We start from the raw sequence: 20169 nt of genomic DNA, 5'->3' as shown, positions 1-20169 counted from the left end.
TTGGTAGGTGAAGTCACACATATCTCATCACAGCCCCAGAATAACTTCTCTTACTTCTCCCACTTCCTTTTCTTTCCTTGTCCATTATGACTCTATCCTCATCAGTATCCAGAAGGATGCCCAAAAGCCTCTCCAGCCATGAAGGGACAGGTGTACTTTCCAAACCTCAGTTATGGCCTTTGTTACATAGCACTGGGCTATTGGTTATACACATCCTGAGGAGTCCATGAGCTTGGGGATTTTCTTGTAGAATCCAACTTTTTCTCATGCCATATTTACATATTATTTTTAGCATTTTCAAAGTTTCTTTTCCAAATTTTAATTCATAGTATCTATTATTGTACTTTTGTTGGATCTGCTAAGAGCAAAACCATGCATTAGATGCTGGGAAGGCAGAGGTTGATACAATGATGTACAAGAACTGCTCCCAAGCATTAAAGGAACTGATGGTCCAGTGGAGGAGGTAGACAAGTATGTATATAATACAAGGAAGTGGCTATTCCGGTTTCTTTTTGATTAACAAGCATTTTGCAAAGACTTGAGCTATGTGTGTTCAAGGCTAAAGCGTCATTTTAAAAATAGCTTAAAAAAATAATTTCACTGGATAGGGTGCTATGGGGTGGGAAGGGCATAAAATTGGTTATCATCACCTCCTATATAATAAAAACAAATTATTTGTCACGTTTTAACTGTGTCTGTGGTCCAGTGCAAGAGATTTACCACTTCGGATGAATTCCATACATTTGCATTTAAGTCTGAGAACGACTTTCCATTACCAGGCAGTTGAACCAAAGGATTGGTAACTTTTCTGAAACAAGAGGGAAAAATGATTTCTCTTGCTTTTAGTAGTATTCCTTTACTTTCCACTCAAGAAAATCATTTCAGAAAGTTGATATTTGTTGTTGAAAGAATTATTTTATGAGTATTTTATGAATAGAAAGTATAAAACTAAGAAGTAATGCTGTCTCCCTTTTAAAAAATAGCTCACAAAAGATAGGACTTTTTCCTTTTCCTTGTGAGAGAAAAATTAGACCTTACTTTGGAATTTGCAACTATGTCTTAATGGAGAAAAAAATCAGTTCACATGATGTAGTGGTTACTTAGCCACTTCAAAGTCAAGAGTAAAATTTACTATTCTCTCTCTCTCTCTCCCCCTTTCTTTCTGCCTGCTTGTCTATTTCTCCCCTTTCTGTCTCTGTTGCCCTCCCTTTCTCTCTCTGGCTTTTTCTTTATTCTGAAATGAGCATTATTCTGAAATGCACATTACCTTGCAAAGATATCCTTTTGGACTGAAAACGAGGAAAAGCTTTAATTTTATCACCTTGGAAGTGTTTCAGTTTTCTGTGGCAGAGAGAGTAGCTTTAGCAATGAGAGCAAATGAAGGGGTTAAAACTGGACTTGGCTGGGTGTCAGTGAAACTTTTTTTCTGGCTCTGCTCCGGGTTTCCCCTTGAAGGGATTTCCCTCCGCCTCTGTGCCTCTGCAACAAGACCCTTTATAAAGAGCAGACTTTCTATTTCACTCCTCACTGAGCCTCACTGGCTTTAGGAGCTAAAGCCTCTTCCAGGGCATTTTCAGGTGGGACAGAAAGAAGAGTTTTGGGACCATCATGTTCTCATCACAGCGACAACTAAAAATGCCTAGGAAGATGTTTGTGATCTTTGGAGCTTCAAATATACTTTGCATGGTGTTTACAATTTGTAAGTTCTTCTCTTTGATCTGTTCCAAATGCTCACATTCCATTTCAGCCCTGATTTTGGCTTCAGTCAGTTTTGCTATGGTAGTAAAGAAAGGCACTAGGATTTTTAAGCAGTGGAAAAACTTAATTTAACATAATATGTAATGTGCTATTGAGTATTGCTATGTACCATTGTATTGTCATAGTTGGAGCTGCAAATTGATGTTTTTCAGATATATTTTTCCAATGTCAAGTAAATAATTGGATTTATCTCTAGTAAGGTCTATCTCTTCAGTTTCCTGTACTTGATAATGATCTTAAGCTTAGCAAATAACAAAATTATTTTGATAAATGGGCATCAAGGTTGGAACTGACACTTCTCCAAGATTCTAACACCTTTGGCAGTGACTCCAATTATTTTTGGCTTCTTGCAGTTAGTTTAAAATTTAGGAAACAGATCAGCCAGACTGTATTTTGGGCATTATATTAGGACAGAGAAGAAGGAGCAGAATACTAAACAAAGTTTGCTTTTCTCTTTTTTGCCTTCACAGCTCAAGCTTTTAAAATAGAGACCTTCCCTGAAAACAAAATTGTTGCTCAGATTGGTGATGTCGTTTCACTGACTTGCAGGACAACAGGCTGTGAGCCCCCATCTTTCTCTTGGAGAACCCATTTAGATAGTCCACTGAATGGGCAGGTGAGAAATGAGGGGTCCAATTCCACGCTGACCATGGATCCCGTTGGTTTCAGGAATGAATACTCTTACCTGTGCACAGCGATTTGTGGATCTGAGAAACGGGAAAAAGGGATTCAGGTGGAGATTTACTGTGAGTACTACAGAGAATCTTTGATTTTCTCTTAATTTTGCTTTAAGTTAAGTTTCTTTAATGGATAGTTTTAAAAGAAAAAAAAAATCAAAGGATATTCATGTACAGATTCTTGGCTAGAGGACATACTGCACCAAGAAAGTTAGAGGCAGCTGAATCTAGCTCTAGAAAAGGAACCCACACCTTGGTCTTTATTCTAACTGCCACAAACATAGTGACCATGGGTAAGACACAACCTCTGGGTTTTTCTTTTCTTAGCCATAAAATGAAGCTCTCTGAAGTTTTTTAATTGTATTTTTCAGCAATTTCTATTTGATTATATCCTCACATGTTTACTTGGTCATACATCCAAATGATTTATGAATTCCATTCTTCAGGGATTTTCCACTTTTTTATTCTTACACAATTTTGTGCTTAAAATCAGCTTAAGTAGGAGATCTATAATTTAGTAATAGGCTTCAGTACAAGTTTTCCCTTTGACATAAGAAAAGTATCTGCAAACATTTCACTCCTTTGACTTTGGTATAGATAAATTTAGGAGGGTTGTTTTTGTTTTTGTTTTTGGTGCCATTAAGCCTTAATGCTCAACCACTTAACCTCAGGATAATTTGGGTAATGGATTAGAGTTACCTGATGCATGTTAATAAACACCCCTAGGTTGCCATTCTACCAAACTGCATCTCAGTCCATTCTCAATCCAGCGTATAAAGTTAGCAAGAGGAGTTAAAAGCCAACCTGAAATAAAAATCTTGCCTTTGGTTGCTGACGACTACTCTTTCAGAAAAACAAACCAAACCAAACCCAACCAAACCCTGGAAACCTTTATGGCCATCTCTTCATGAAGATCCCATCTGATTATCTTATAATTATTTTGGTTCCCTTCTGCTATGGCGGAGCTCAGTCTTGCCCAGTATCTGTAATTGATTCTTCAGTAAGCCCCATGTGTTGCTAATGTGGCCCAAGAAACTGTGCTTGGCCGGCTGCTTTCAATTATGCTGGTTGTACATGCATTGTTTGTGCAGCCTCCTGAGCTCCTTGAAAGGCCCCCTTATGTAAATACAGGGGAAAGTAACAAGTTCTTGTATTACCTGACAGCAAACCATGTGGGTTACGGGCACATTTCTTACAGAACAGGAGGGATAGAAATTATTGGTGGAAAAATTAAAAATACTGGTTCTTCCACCCAGCAAAGCATTTCCGATTCCTTTGCCTTTGCTCTCAAGTATCAAATAGTTGAAGATTTAAAAAAGAGAAATAAAGACGCTTCTGGCTTTAATTATCTTTCTGGAGGTTTTTTTCCTTCAAAAATATCTGGCTCTCATTATGTTGAACAATCGTGTCTCCATTCCACATTTGATTGTAATATTCTCCAGAGCTGGGACCTTTGTGTCCTTATTACACAGAGTCCTGTGTTACCATCATGACAGTTTGTAATGAAAAGGTAGCCCTTGCAAAGGAAGCAACGGCTGACTGAAATAGCACGTTCCCTTGGCACTGAAAGGTTCAAGTGGTGTGCTGGTTAGGACATTGAGTTAAGCATTTCAAGAGGCAAATCTGCCTTCCAGAATTTAAATACCGCACCTTCCTGGTGGATGAATTCTGGTCAGAGGCATTATTTTCAGAAGCCAATTATTTAACATTGCTCTTTTCCTTTCTTAGCATGTGTTGCTCAATAACTGTTCTTTGCCATGACGTTCTGAGCCTCAGTTTTCTTATCTATAAAGTGGACTTATCTCTGCTCTAAGAGAATGTGGTATAATGTAAATCTTCAGTAGCAGTACAGAATAATAAAAGTACTGAGTTTAAATCCCAGACTTGCCATTTCTGAGCTGTGTGGCCTCAGGCAAGTTATGCAAATGTGCTAAGGCTGTGTTTTCATACCTGTGAAATGTGGTCTCTATGTGTTAGAGTTAAAATAAAATCCTTTATATTTAATGACTAGCACAGTGATGGGCATATGTAAGTATTCAATAAACATCAATTTCTTCTCTCTTCTTTTACTCTAATAATATGCAACCCTTAGTACATGCAGGCTCACAGCTGAAGAACTCTAAAGGGTGATTGATTCTGATTCGTGAACCCATCCCAAACCATGAAAGGCTATTTAAACAATGAATTAAGACTGTATTAACAGAAACATTAGACTTGGTTTGCATTGCATTGAATCAGTCAAAGACATTATATTACATGAACGGAAAGCCTGCTCATGTGTATTTGTTTGACCTTTGCAGCTTTCCCTAAGGACCCAGAGATCCGTCTGAGTGGCCCCCTGGAAGTTGGGAAGCCAGTCACAGTCACATGCTTGGTCCCTGATGTTTATCCATTTGACAGGCTGGAGATGAATTTGCTGAAAGGCAACCATCTCTTACAGAATAAGGACTTTGTAGAACCTATGGAAAGAAAGTCCCTGGAAACCAAGAGTTTGGAGGTAACCTTCACTCCTACCAATGAAGATATTGGGAAAGCTCTTGTTTGCCAAGCAAAATTACACATTGATGAAATTGACTTTAAGCCCAAAGAAAGGGAGACTACAAAAAAACTGCAAGTCTACAGTAAGTACTTGGGTGATGTAGTCTCGTCTTTATGGGAATTCAGTCTTGGATGTATACAGCATTAAACTTAGCAGCTAAAGTCAGGAAGGCATTTGTTTATAGTTTTTACTCCATTTTTATTCATTGAGAGCACAATATTTGTCAACAGGATAATTCAATGAAAAGAGCATTGGATTTGGATTGAGAAGACTTCTGGCTCCATTAACTGTGTGAACTTGGGTTGCTTAATTTATTTATTTCCCAGTCTATCAAAGAGAGTAATAATACCACCTGGGTAGTATGTAGTAGGCTCAGAAGATAAAATGTTTTAAATTATAAGTTCTTGTAACATACCTTGAAATATTAAGTTATAGAGATTTTACAAGGTGAGCGCTTGTTCTGTGTGTGTGTGTGTGTGTGTGTGTGTGTATACACACATATGCATGTGCTCACACATATATGCATTGGGCAGGAGAGTGGAGATGATTACCTCCACATTCGCTGAAACTGTGGGGGACTAGAGGCAAGCTTGTAGTCCCAGAATTGTGTAGGAGTGGACTCACTGTACTCCGTTCTAGACCCAAATGCTGTGTTTTTCTTTGGACACTACATTTAAAAGGAGTACTGCCAACTATAGCATGTTTAGCTGAAAGAGAATGAGAGGGGAAGGCATTTATCAATATTTTGAAAAGAGTAGTCAAGACAGGGGATATTTTTCCTAGAGAATACAAAACTGGGAAAAGAGAGCTATCATTAAGTATTTGAAAGACATGTGGAAAAGGGATTTGATTTATTCTGTAACAGTGAAGGACTGAACTATGGCCACTGCATGAAATTTACTTACAAAGAGGAAGGTTTCAGCTCAATTGTTCTAGTAACTAGAGCTGTTCCCAAATCAAAAGGACTGCTTTTTAAGGCAGTGATTCCCTCAAGCAGAAGTGTTGACACCAATTTATATGAGCACTTGTCAAGTATTCTAAGATAGGACTGCTACCTTATCTGGGAGATTGAACCACATTATTCTAAGGGTCTTTCTTAATTTCTTAGTATCTAGGGCCCTCTGAAAACACCAAGCACCAAAAAAAGTACCTCAATCAGATTAGTCAGAAATTGGATCGACTGACTTTTGTGACCACACAGTACCAATTTTACACTAATTTGGCAGATTAAGTTTGTCAAATTTGTGAAAGCATGTAAATACAGACTTGCAGAGAAATACATTATCCTTGTGGGATCAAGATGATGCCTAGCAGTTACTAATGTTGTGCCCTGCCTTTTCAGTCTCACCCAAGAACACAGTTATCTCTGTGAATCCCTCCACAAGGCTGCAGGAAGGTGGTTCTGTGACAATGACATGCTCCAGTGAAGGTCTACCAGCTCCACAGATTTTCTGGAGCAAAAAATTAGATAATGGGAATCTACAGCTCCTTTCTGGGAACTCAACTCTCACTTTAATTGCTATGAGGACAGAAGATTCTGGAATTTATGTGTGTGAAGGAGTCAATCAAGTTGGGAAAAATGGAAAAGAGGTGGAATTAATTGTTCAAGGTAAGTAATCTGTGAAAAATAAATGGTAAATGTGCCTTGATTGGGGTTTGTGCAATAGTGAAACAGCTTCAATGCCAAAATCGCTTCCTTAGGTTTTATTGATGACCCATCTGATGTCATGTACTTTAGCACAATTGTATGTTCATCTTGCTCAGACTTCTCAGAAGTCTTTCCTCCCATGGCTCTGCTTTTCTGATTCTTTTCCATCTCTCACCATTCCTTCCCTGCTTCCTTCTTTGGCTTTCTCTTTTCCTCCCGCCCCTTGAATATTAGTATTCTCAGGTTACCACATCTGTCCTCATCTCTACTCACTCTGGATTCTTAGTATTTGGGCCACCATACTCTGCTTACTCCTAAATTCATGTTGCCATTCCATATCACCAAATCCTGTCCATTCTTCCTCAGAATAATCCTTAGAATTTGAGCGCTTTTTTTTTTTTTTCAACCCTCTTGCCATTGCCTTAATTTATCACCTCTGACTTGGACTCTTGCAAGATGTTTTTAAATAACGGCATTCATTGAACACCAGCTGTATGCTAGGCGCTTTACATATGTTAGCTATAATCTTCAAAAATTAACTAAACAGTAGGTATTTTATACTCGTTTTATAGATGAGAGCATATTGTCTCATAGAAATTAATAGAGGCTCCTACAGATCATACACCTGATATTTGCTGGGAATTCTACTTTCCACTTTATCTATGTTGTCTTCATAGCCTTTACCACTACCTTATGAGGTGAATAAAAACTGGGGTTAAGCATAGTTCATAATTGGCCTAGGTCAGATCACTCGCTAGTGGCATTGACTGTGATTTTAATACAAGCCCATTTTAATCTAAAACTCCATGACTTTTCAACTAAATAGCTAAATTGTCTTCAGATGGTCATCCTGCTATCATTCTGACCTCAAGACAATCAATCCTGTGCAATGCTACCAGAGTATATACCTCAAACAAAGTGCTCATTATATATGACTTCAACCAAGCCCTAATTGCATGTAAATTAAAATTCACATTTAAAATAAAACTTTTTATAATCTGGTCAGAAACTACCTTTATAGCTTCGGTGGTGTCCATGTTGTTCCTTCTGCCTGGAGCACCATTCCTTCACCTGGCAAAGTCGTAGCCATTCTTCAAGACAAAGTTCATGTCAGCCTTCCAATTCCAGATTGTGTTAGGCAAATCTGGCTATTCCTCCCTTTTTCTACATTCAACACTTCTTATCGAAGTTTATGTACCTCTGTTAGGTCAGCATACATTAATTAAGAGCCCTTGTCCAAGAATCCAAGAATTGTGCTTGGTGCTGTGGGGGCAGACATGAAAAAGTTATGGCGGCTGCCCTTGAAGAGCTTATAATGTAGGGAGGAAAGGCAGGCATGTAAGTGATAATTTAAACATACTTTAGTAAGAGCCAAAATAATGTATTTATTTAAATGTGGCTTTCCATTAAACTTTAAGTCAAGAATCGTGTGCATGTGTGTGTGTATTTTAATATTTGGGTGTCTGCCACAAAATAGGTGCCCAGTATATGCCAGTTGCATAAACTATAAACATGAACAACACAAAATTTTAAAATATGAAAATATGATCTAAACGTGATGATTAAAAAAATAAAATTGGAACTCACCATCAATAGATTAACTCAGTTGGGTGTTAGGTTACCATTCTCAAGAGACCAAGAAAGTATTACACTAATAAAATCATATGCAACTAATCACCCATCCTGAGAAAATTACACCCGTAATAAATTAGATCCCGTTTCAGGGTGAAAAGAAAATGCCCTGTGGGGTTAGGGAGGGTTGTTTTGAATTTTGCAACACAGGATACTAACCACCTTAAGTACTGAAGAGAGAATGGAACTTTGAAAAGACCTTTCAGTGACCTAAGAACTACTCCACAGGGGAAAAGTGTTCGCCTGGTAATATACGCAGCCACTGGAAAAAAAATGGTCTGAGAACACTTCACAGGCAGGAAGTGGGTCTATTTTCAAGTTCCCTTTTCTCACACTAGCATATGAGGAATTCAGAAACTCTGCTTATTGTTCTCGGTGATCTTTTTCAAAATCTAATAGCATATCAGTGTATTGAGGTAATTTGAGGAAAGCCTTCTTTGGAAGATACTACAATGTCACAGTGAGACAAACCAAACAGAAGAATAACTTCTCTTGGCACAGATGAGAACCTTGCAAAATGTGGTGTATTTGGATGACTTCTATGTTGAGAATTCTTTCCTCCCTCTCCAGCCTGCTACTTACAGGAACAATTTTAGTGATTTTCTGTGGAGTCTCAACTGTCACTCTCGGGATTGTCCAAACACTCCCAGTTTCTTCAGGGAACAGGGAGTGGAGATTTGAAATTCCCTTTCTCCCCAGACAGGAAGGATCCCAACGCAGACTGTGTGTCCGGCAGGGATAGGACTGGCAGCCAAAGAGCTTTTCTGGATATTTGAGACTTAGGACTCTGCCCTCCGATCTCAGTTTTCAACCCCTGAATTAATTCAAAGTAGTTTTGTATTTCATCAAACAAATTCTAGAGGTGGTTTGTGTGTCATTTTCATGTTTAGATTTTGGCTTTGCTCTCAATGTGATTCTGTGTGCTTTCAATGGTATAACCATATTGTTGGCACAGAAACTCTAAGCACAGGTCCATTATGGGTATGGCATCTAATCAGAAGACATATTTTTGTAGCTGCTTTCACAACCTCTCTTAGATCTTGTTTTATCTCCTCGTGAGGATGATTTGATTCAGTTGTTGAAGCAACTGAAAAGCTAGGGTCTCAAATCAGACCCACCTGGCTTCAAGTCCTAGTTTTGTCACTGCAAACTAGATAAAGTTATCTAGCATTTCTGAGCCTAGGTTTCCTTAAGGAGAAAGAGGAGGAGGAAGAGGACGAGGAGGAGGAAGAGGATGGGAGAAGGAAGAGGAAGAAGAAGAGGAAAAGAAAGAGAAGAAGCAACAGGAAGTGAAAGAGAAGAATTAATGGTAGCATTTCATGAAGTTGTGAGGATTAAATGAGATAATATATGCAGAGTGGCTTACACAATGCTTATACACTAGAACCTCTTAAATTATTTGAGCCTTTGTCCACTACTGCAGGGATTTGATAAACTACAATTGAGTAGAGACTGAATTAGTGTCGTGAAAAGATGTCAGCTTCTGTCCTAACAAGTCTTAATCCACATTCATTCTGTTAAATGAATGACTCAATGAACTCTTGTGGGTTCATTCTTTAAAAATGCCTTTCAGGATCATCCCAAGGTAGAAAGGAGTGGTATTTTCTTGCACAGGTGTTAGCTGTAAAGAGATGAGAAAAGACCATATATTGGAATGTGGTGAAGGACGAAAAGAATCTTACCTTCTTTTTGTCTTGTTCTTTTTCCTCCAGAGAAACCATTCACTGTTGAGATCTCCCCCGGGCCCCAGATTGTTGCTCAGATTGGTGACTCAGTTGTGTTGACATGTGGTGTCACAGGCTGTGAGTCCCCATCTTTCACTTGGAGAACCCAGGTAGACAGCCCTCTGAGTGGGAAGGTGAAGACTGAAGGCAGCAAGTCCACGCTGACCCTGAGCCCTGTGGGTTTTGAGAATGAACATTCTTATCTGTGCACCGTAACCTGTGGCCGTAAGAAAGTGGAAAAGGGAATTAAAGTGGACCTCTACTGTAAGTGGTTTTCGGAACTGTTTGCTGTTTTTTTTTTTCCCCTCAATTCTATTGAAAGAAACAGAATGCAAGTATGATATACAATGCGATCCATGTGTTTAGAAAGGGAACTTAGCATTGTGAATTGTTCCTAAATCTCTGGACCGGAATTTTTGATGCAACCTAATTGCCTAAATCTTAAGTATATATTATGTATGTACACAGCATCCACAGTCCTTACTTTGTGTTTTGTCAATACTCTGTCGTCATGCACTTGTTGAACACACTCCATGTTCACTGCTTCCCATCGCCTCTGTGTATAGGGGGTATTCCAGAGGTGACAGTGAGCAAGGAGAGGAGTCAAGTCCCATTCAGATGACTGCCCAGCTCTTTGAACAGAGAGTGAGGCCCAAGCCTACTGTTTTGAAGGCACATTTGGAAAGTTGATTGGCAGGATGGGAAAAAATGAGGCAGTGGGGAGCAAGACAAAGCCAAAAATGAAAATAGGTAGTAATATTGGCCATAGGGAATGGCCCGTGGCAGCAGCTCAGATGAAAAGCAGAGCCAGGACTTAGCACGAGATCTTAATACTGATTTACACTACATACACCCACCATACTCTTTCTTGCTGTTCCTGTCACCTTAATGAAGAGCCTCTACAACCTCGAACCTCTATGAATTTGACATTGCTAGAATTCTTCATTGTATAATGAATGAGGGACAAAATATTCAAAGTGCTCTGAAAATTGATTATGTTGAGAGAGTTATTCTGGCTTGTGTTATTCAGCAGAATTCAAGAGAAAAATAGAACATTCTCTACCAGAAAACCTGCCCAAACTTGTGTTACCTATCAGGATTTTGTTCAGCATGAGTTAGAGTATGTCTGTAAAGGGATTTGAATGTCTCAAAATAAGGGTGAATTTTGTTGTGCTATCATATTACCTGGAGTCCAAGATCTGCTGATGTAGGCACATTCCCAGCAGAAATGAGAACCAGCAGTACAGTCTTACTGCAATATGGAAATAGGTGAGAATGTATCACTTTAACAGCATTTTGCGTAAGAAAAAAACTTTTTAGCATTGCTCTTGCTAACTATTTTAGTCTTATTTTTATTGGTTGGCCTAAGATGCATTATACATATTATTCAGAATGTAAAGCTCATAGTTTTTTGTTAACTGCAAGTATTGCCTGAGAAATACTTAAAATTTGGTATCTAAACTTGGCCATTGGAAATGAAAATGTCTAAATTAAGAACTGCACTGTGGGTCTTATTTGATACCCAGAGGCTTCACAACTCTCTGGGTTTCAAGCTCAGAGAGATGTGGGTTCTGATCTCAACTCAGTGACTTAACATAGATATGATGCCTAATGATGGTCTCTGAGCTTCTATCAGGTTTGTAAGTTTTCCTGGCTGTAAAATAAGTTCTCTGTAAGTTTTCCCACCTGTAAAAAATGTTCACTAATACCTATTTTATCAGGCTGTTTTGAAGACTGGGATAATAAATATTAAGGGATTAACCCATAGTTAACATTCAATACAGCATGGGAAGTAAACATTTAAAATACATAGCTAGAAATAAGATGGTGGAAACTCATGTTCCTTGAAAAAGATCAGTCCAGGGCTGTCAGAAAGACTGCACCACTGGGGCGCCTGGGTGGCGCAGTCGGTTAAGCGTCCGACTTCAGCCAGGTCACGATCTCGCGGTCCGTGAGTTCGAGCCCCGCGTCAGGCTCTGGGCTGACGGCTCGGAGCCTGGAGCCTGTTTCCGATTCTGTGTCTCCCTCTCTCTCTGCCCCTCCCCCGTTCATGCTCTGTCTCTCTCTGTCCCAAAAATAAATTAAAAACGTTGAAAAAAAAAAAATTTTATAAAAAAAAGACTGCACCACTAAGAAGAGAAAAATAGGAAGTATATTTATTTCTTGATTAATTCAAGTGCTAAGCATTTTTGTTTATATTTAATATCACAAATGTTTATACTCGATGGCATTATTTATACATTGGTGATCATTCTACCCCACGTGAGTTAAAAATGTCATTTTGAGACCCTTGCATTTAATAGTTACATTTTTCCTTTGAATGTCACATATAAACATCCTTTTTCTATGATATTTGCAGCATTCCCTAGAGATCCAGAGATTGAGATGAGTGGTCTGCCAGTGAATGGAAACCCGGTGACTGTAAGCTGCCGGGTTCCTAATGTGTATCCTTCTGACCGGCTGGAGATTGAATTACTTAAGGGGGAGAGTATTATAGGGAATAAAAATTTTCTGGAGAACATCGACAAGAAGTATCTAGAGACTGAGAGTTTGGACATGACCTTCATCCCCACCACTGAAGATACTGGAACAGTTCTTGTTTGTCTGGCTAAGTTACATATTGATGAAATGGAATTTGAACCCAAACAAAGGCAGAGTACACAGACACTTTATGTTAATGGTAAGTACATGTGTGATGTATCCGCACCTGAATATGGGCTTCTTATCACATTTGCCGGGGAATAGTTAACATGAGGTTAATAGTTAAAACCTCTGTGGAAAAAAAAATAACTGGAAAAGAAATTTTAAAATAATTATAACAAACCACTCCCAACACTTAAGACAACAATCATTTTTTATCTTATGATTCTATGAGCTGGCAATTCGAGAAAGTTTCATCTGCTCACTGTGGTACCAGATGAACTCACTCATGCATTTTCAGTCATTGGCAGGTCAGCAGGGCATGGCTGGTCCCAGATGGACTCACTCATATATCTGGGCCTCTCTGGGGGTTCTGGGCCTCCCTTTCTCCACATGCTGTTTCATCCTGAAGGAAAGGAGCACAGGCTTAGTCACCACAGTGCAGCATTTTGAAAGAGTGATAATGAAAGGAGGCCTTTGAGACTCAAGCCTAGAAGTCCTATGGTGTTACTTCTTCCATGTTACATTGGTCAGAGTGAGTCACAAGGCCAGCCAGGTTCAAGGGGTGGAAAAATAAACACCTTCTCGCAGGAGAGTCAGATAATTTCTGGTCATGTTTAACGTACATAAATGTTGATACACACTATCAGTGATCATCCATTCTTAGATAGTCAGGGACTTTCTACAGAACTTATTTCTATTAGAAAATACCCATGCTGGGTTCATATTCTACTCTCTATCATTCTATACTTGCTTAAGTAAACGGGGTCAGAAATCCGCCTTTGGTAAGGGTATCAACATTAATAAACTGTTCCAATCCATTGAACCATAGCTCAGTTTTGCCACATTATTAAAACTTTTTTGGAGCTCAGGGTATAAAGGGTCAAGCTGACAAGTGTTCCTGCCTTTTCAGTTGCCCCCAGGGATACAACCATCTTGGTCAGCCCCTCCTCCATCCTGGAGGAAGGTAGTTCTGTGAATATGACATGCTCCAGCAATGGCCTTCCAGCTCCAAAAATCCTCTGGAGCAGGCAGCTAAACAATGGGCATCTACAGCCTCTTTCTGAAAATTCAACTCTCACCTTAACTTCTACAAAAATGGAAGACTCTGGTGTTTATGTGTGTGAAGGGATTAACCAGGCTGGAATAGACAGAAAAGAAGTCGAATTAATTATTCAAGGTAAGTAAAACGTGATTAATGAGTTATTTTCACTAGTATTATTTTGGTTGTCACCGGTTTTCAACAAAGCCCTCTCTGAAACCAACACTTTTACTAAAAACATATATTGAGGGTTTTGAAGAGCCCATGGTGTTTTCTATGCTTGGAAAGTTCCTGGAATGGAACTTCCTCATAAACAATTCCACGTCAGTTATCCTAAAATTCTTTTAACCTCCAGCGGAATGCTGGCTGTGGGAACGGTGCCAGGAGTTTCCAATGCCGGCACCGGTTATGGTGTGAAATAAGGGTAGGAAGAGGTATGTATGTATTTGGAAATTAGCTAAGGTTAAAGCCACCATATGTACTGAATTGGACTCTGAGTGGTAATCTCACAAGGCACATACTAGTATTTGCTTAGAAGCCCAAGAAGGCACGTAAGCCTTTTGTAAATTTTGAGGTTGAGTAGCAGTGACCATGCCCTCTGGTTCATCAACTTTGGGCATACAAGTTCCTTTTTTTTTTTTTCCTTCCTGGAGCTGTCATTTCCTGTCTTATTCCTTGGTATTATTTTCACTAAGGCATTAGTGACTTTCTTGTTACCTCATCTCGGTGATCATTTGTATTTTAAAGAAACGACCTTGGAAGGAAGGGCAATGCACAACTTTAAAAAAAGTCTTTAGGATAGATGTCATGGTACTGTAGCTCTTGTCGGGGAAAGAATCTCAAATCAAGTCACAAAAATAGATGGAAATCTCACTTATAAAATGGTGATATGATACCTTCTTCCATGGGCTGTGTATTAATAGCGATGTTGTACTTTAAATACTTAGCCCAGTGCCTGGCACTTAGTGAATAATAGTCGTGGTTGTTAGAATAGTAAGAAAGCCATCTCTGTACAACTTGATCCAGGAAAATCCAACCCAAACTCAGAAGCCTGTAAAGACTTTTGTACTTCAAGGAAAAACTGCACAACATTGTGACAAAAAAAATTTTTTTTTCACGTTTGAATTCTATTGCTGTTTATCAAACACCATTTTTTGACTAGTCTGGGTAAAGAATTAGATTTAGAGACATGAGAGAAGTATAGACATGTATTCTCTTGTTAAAAACATGGCTATTTATGTGGGCACCTGGGTGGCTTAGTAGGTTAAAGGTCTGACTTTGGCTGAGGTCGTGATCTCGAGGGTCATGGGTTCAAGCCCTGCGTCAGGCTCTGTGCTGACAGCTCAGGGCCTGGAGCCTGCTTTGGTTTCTGTGTCTCCCTCTCTCTCTGCCCCTCGCCTGCTTGCACTCTGCCTCTCTGTCTCAAAAATAAACATCCAAAATAAATAAATTAAAGACACGGTCATTTACAAAAAAAACAGTCAATGCTTGACTTCTTTGCTTGCCTCTGTAAACACTTAATGCAAACAGTAAGCACAAATAGTTCCTTGACAGCTAATTGTTGCTGTCATTAAATTAATATGGAATTGGTTTATATTTCACCCAGTCAGAGGTGCATTTTAAATTCTCTTTACAGTTGCTCCGAAAGACATACAACTTACAGCTTTTCCTTCTGAGAGTGTCAAGGAAGGAGACACTGTTATTATCTCCTGTACATGTGGAAATGTTCCCAAAACTTGGATAATCCTGAAGAAAAAAGCAGAGACGGGAGACACAGTGCTACAGTCCAGAGATGGTGCATATACCATCCACAAGGTCCAGTTAGAGGACGCTGGAGTGTACGAATGTGAATCTAAAAATGAGGTTGGCTTGCAATTAAGAAGTTTAACCCTTGATGTTAAAGGTTAGTTAGAGTTTTGTTTTTATTTTTTGATTATTTTTTACAGTAGTCAGAGGTTAGATGGATTGTAAAGATTTTCTAGGATTAGGTGAATGAGTTGGCAAAATGGACCTGAATTCCATGTTGATTGTGGTTATTGCTCAGTGTTTCCTAAAATAATCATGCACAGCTGCCCTATCCTATGGAGTTTAGCCAGGAAGTTGACATTAGTCATTAGTGAGTACAGAATTCCCATTTGCTTTTCTCAGAGTTGACAATTCATCATTGGTCTCTGAAGTCTTGCGTTTCCTAAGCGTTTAAACATACTTCTAAAGCCTTTCCCTGGAGGTTATAAGGAAACTAAAGAAGTAGGATTGGCACATGGAAGATGAAAGTTTCTATCCAGATTCTTGTCACTCCTATCACAAGAGAACGCTATTCTCTGGACATGGAGTAACTGTGTATTTTCTGGATTGACTCCCTTCAAGATAACAATTAAGAGTGCCAATCTTGATGCTGAACAACATAAGAGAATCTCTAGACTATAGAATTGCCTTCTTAAAGATCCAAGCCCTTGTCCATCCTACCCTATTCTGATAGTTGGTGGGGGTGCAGAGCAACAGCCTCAGCCGAGAAACTTTGGGGGCCCTTTCATTTCCTACCCCCTCTTGTGAATGCCTGGTAGGATCTGCTGATCTTATTGGTGAAAGCAGAATATGTTAGCCTGTACTAATTAGTCTCCATGCCTTGTGTGCTAATGAGTTCTCACTGTGTGTTGGGAGCCAGACTTGGAGCAAACAAATGCAAGTCTTGGAGCCTGTGGCACTTGGCTATCAGAGTTTGCAACCACGGGTCAGTGTGAAGAAAATTTGAACTTAGGTCAGAAAATGGGTAAAATTGTTGCTCATCTGGCCAAATTTCTCGACATTTCAAGGCTTACCATATGTTTTCTGTTGTCACAGTACCATAACTATACATCTATCTAGAAGTGTTAAAGAATGGGAAAATACCATGATTACCTGTAAAACTTATAGTCATCCACCTGCAGTGATTATCCTGAAAAGAGTTGATCTGGCCAAAGAAATTACCATGTGCTCAAAGAATGGAACATTTGCCTTGTGTCATGTCACTCAAAATGACACGGGGGTGTATGTAATCAGTGCTTCTAATGAGGTTGGGGATGATTCTGGATGGATTGAGATTTCAGTTATGAGTAGGATGAAGTCCACTCATTCCTATTTCTTTTAATCTTTGATGCCTCTAGTCCACTTTTAATTAAGCCTAGCCCTGGAAACTTAGACTCCTAACATTTTTGTGATTCTGTTTGTAGTTAATGATTCTCTTTTAAAGACATATCAAAGCCCTTTCTCTACTTTTTAACTCTCTCTCACACCTTGTCTTTTCTAATTGCTTTATTAAATTAGTGACTTACATATTTGCCATTTTTCACTCATTACTTACATGAACTATCCAAGCACTTTAGGCACTCAGCTAAGAAATTCAGGCCCCCAAACTATGGTTTAAAGTAACTGCAAATGAATGAAGACAAAAATTTGACATTTTTCCTTGGTATTTGAATTAGCTTAACTTTCTGTGTAACTGCGTTTTAAAATTAATTTTGTTTTGTTTTGTTTTGGCTTGAATGTATTCCAGTGATATAGGAATGGTTGGGAGTCTTTAGGATTTTCAGTGTTTATACAGCTAATGAAAATAGTGTTTGAAGGTTGCCCTGGTAACCGACTCAACAGCAAATTTGTGTTTGACTGCAGATGCCTCAAGGAAAAACTAAAAGCAAAAGATAGTATTTATTAAGTTGAAAAGAAAACAATAGGAGTATAAATACCATTGTCCATCATATTGTCAATATTGATGCCTAACCATAGTTATGATGGACATCCCATTAAAATATTACACTTTGACTAGTTCTACTCTAATAGGGAAAAGTAGAAAAATGAGGCAGTTACCATTATATTTAGGGCTAAGTGCTTTTATCATCAATAATTTGAAAAGATCAACTTCCCATCATCTGATTATCATGATCCTGTTTTACTTAGTTGACCTCCAGTGATTAGAAACTTCTACAAGGAATGTAGTAATCGCCAAAGTCAGATTTCTTCAAAGACAGAAAACATACATGCTACTTTCAGAAATTTAATACTTGTGGGGTCATATGATTCCGGGCAAACATTAGTATAGATAGAGATGAGCCTGTAGTAAATGCCACTCTATCTTTCTCAGATGTTGTTATAAGGTTAAGTGTTAAATAGTATTGCAGTGATCACATGATTTTTAGTAGATTAGAAAGTAGTAATTTTTGCTTTTGTAAACTATTACCTTCCGTACCCAGTTACAACGCAATGACAAAGTGACAGCATGTAGAAAGAAATGCATTATTATTCAAAAAATATTTATTGGGTATCAACTACTCCAAGCAATGAGTCATTTACTACCTATTCAGTGGTGGACCAAAAAGAAATTGATAGGTGGTCTTATGTAACCTATAGACCAAAGTTAATAGATAATCATATAAATAAATGTATAATTACAAGCAGTGATAAGAACTATGAGAAGGAAATTGCAATGACTTGTAAAAGTATATCAGGGTTCCTAATTTAAGCTGGGGAAGATGTAGGTCAAAGAATGCTCTAAGTAAGTAACATTCAAACTAAAATATACTATCCAAAAAACTTAAGTTTATCAAGAGATGATATAAATGCTGAAGATGAATAACATATATTAAGATGTCCTACTTCAGAGATACAAAACATAAAGTTTTTTATATGTCTCTGGAAAAGCCGTCAGCAAGAATTCTTTTTTTTTTACTATCATATATGCTGTTTGACTATAATGATTACACTTTAGATGTTACAAAGATTTTACTTGGAGAACTGGTTAATTATTTCAGTTCATGGTCATCAGAGTCCTAGTTCTTCAATAGATTTTTGTATTTTCCAAAGCAAACACTCCTCTCCAATTCTTGCTTTTGTAAAAGAGTCCTAGAGGGGCGCCTGGGTGGCTCAGTCGGTTAAACGGCCGACTTCAGCTCAGGTCACGATCTCGCGGTCCGTGAGTTCGAGCCCCGCGTCGGGCTCTGGGCCGGTGGCTCAGAGCCTGGAGCCTGCTTCCAATTCTGTGTCTCCCTCTCTCTCTGCCCCTCCCCCGTTCAGGCTCTGTCTCTCTCTGTCTCAAAAATAAATAAACGTTAAAAAAAAAAAAAAGAGTCCTAGAATGTCATGCTCTTGTTTCCATTCTACAATTGAACCTGATTCTATTTGGACACAACAACTGTCATCTTAGACCCATCATGGCCATAGCAACAGCCAACTGGATAATTGAAAGAAGTGTGTATTTGGTTCCTGTTAGCCCTTATCACTGCTTTGATTCATTCCTATTAAGAGAACTAGTTGTACTGTTAGAATAAAATCTATAACTATTACTATCAAAAAATCTTTTTGTACTAGACATTAATTGCATCCATTTTGTTATTTTCCAGGAAGAGGAAATTACCAGGACTATTTTTCTCCTGAACTTCTTGTGCTCTATTGTTCATCTTCCTTAATAATACCAGCCATTGGAATGATCATTTACTTTGCTAGAAGAGCCAACATGAAAGGGTCATACAGTCTTGTAGAAGCACAGAAATCAAAGGTGTAGCTAATGTTTGAAATGTTCAACCAGAGCCACTATTTATCAGTCCACATTCTTAATACTGCTCATCATTCCATGAGAAAAACAACAAGCTCAGAGTCCAGACTTCCCTGAATGTAGTGACTTCTTGGAAAGAAATGGCTTCCTGTGCCCCATGCTGTGAGCAAGAAGCCAGAGGAAAACTTTCTGCCTAAAAAATAGGCACTACCATTGAGATGTGTTGACTGGAGTAGTTCCTTGATGTGTATATACAACAACATGATGTGTACATATGTAAAATAAAATTATACCATAGCAAGATGGCTTGGAATAGCAGCCCTCTGTAGTCAGATCTTCAGAGTAATTTAATAGTGTTGCCTGGGCTGATTGTTATAACTGAATGCATTTTAAGAAAATTTAACATTGACTGGCAGCTGACCTATGTCACCTTTTTAATATTTTCTTTTCCTTAACAAAATTTTATTTCCATAAAGTTGATTGATAATAATTTCATGTTTTGTAAAGATGCCAAGCTTTTATCTTTTTATAGGCAAATGATAAACCAGGAGGGCACTGGGTTCACTTTCAGGTACTAAACACTTCAACCTATGGTATAATGGTTGACTGGATTTCTCTGGATGGTACTTGCATGGTACGGAAATGTTTTAGGATGTTTGTTTATCAGACTCTTGTGTAACTTTTCTGATGTGGTCTAAAAATGCAACGTCTTTTGATTTTCTTTTGTAAATGTTTAGAATTTTTTTTTGTACAGTAAAGTGATAATATCTGGAATTGGAAGAATTGCGTGTTTATTTACTGTAAACTGTCACGTTTAATCATGGTGTTTAAAATGCCAAGTTCCAGAAGTATAGAGTTCAAACCCATAGAGATAATAAAAGATTGCACTTGAAGTACAATCCTCAGACTACTCTATCATAATCATTATGGGAACTTGATAAAAATTCAAGTATTTTAAGACATACTATCCTGTTGAATTTAAATG

At 38.4% G+C, this 20169-nt stretch overlaps 1 protein-coding gene across 2 annotated transcripts; it reads left to right on the top strand.

The window, feature by feature from the left end:
* The first annotated feature begins 1466 nt into the window (after nt 1-1466).
* Nucleotides 1467-19958, top strand: VCAM1 (vascular cell adhesion molecule 1). Of its 2 annotated transcripts, XM_058716405.1 has the most exons (9): nt 1475-1699; nt 2229-2504; nt 4736-5056; nt 6317-6583; nt 9967-10242; nt 12338-12658; nt 13532-13798; nt 15297-15563; nt 19033-19958. In XM_058716405.1, the coding sequence occupies exons 1-9, from the start codon at nt 1609-1611 to the stop codon at nt 19191-19193; spliced, it is 2247 nt and encodes a 748-aa protein (XP_058572388.1). In that variant the 5' UTR covers nt 1475-1608; the 3' UTR covers nt 19194-19958. The 2 variants fall into 2 exon arrangements, with proteins under 2 accessions (XP_058572389.1, XP_058572388.1); XM_058716406.1 differs by lacking the exon at nt 15297-15563 and having other exon boundaries at nt 1467-1699.
* Nucleotides 19959-20169: the final 211 nt, after the last annotated feature.

Source organism: Neofelis nebulosa, chromosome 2, assembly GCF_028018385.1.
Source record: "Neofelis nebulosa isolate mNeoNeb1 chromosome 2, mNeoNeb1.pri, whole genome shotgun sequence".
In the NCBI taxonomy this organism is placed as follows: Eukaryota; Metazoa; Chordata; class Mammalia; order Carnivora; family Felidae; genus Neofelis; species Neofelis nebulosa.
This window is presented reverse-complemented; position numbering and strand designations above follow the sequence as displayed.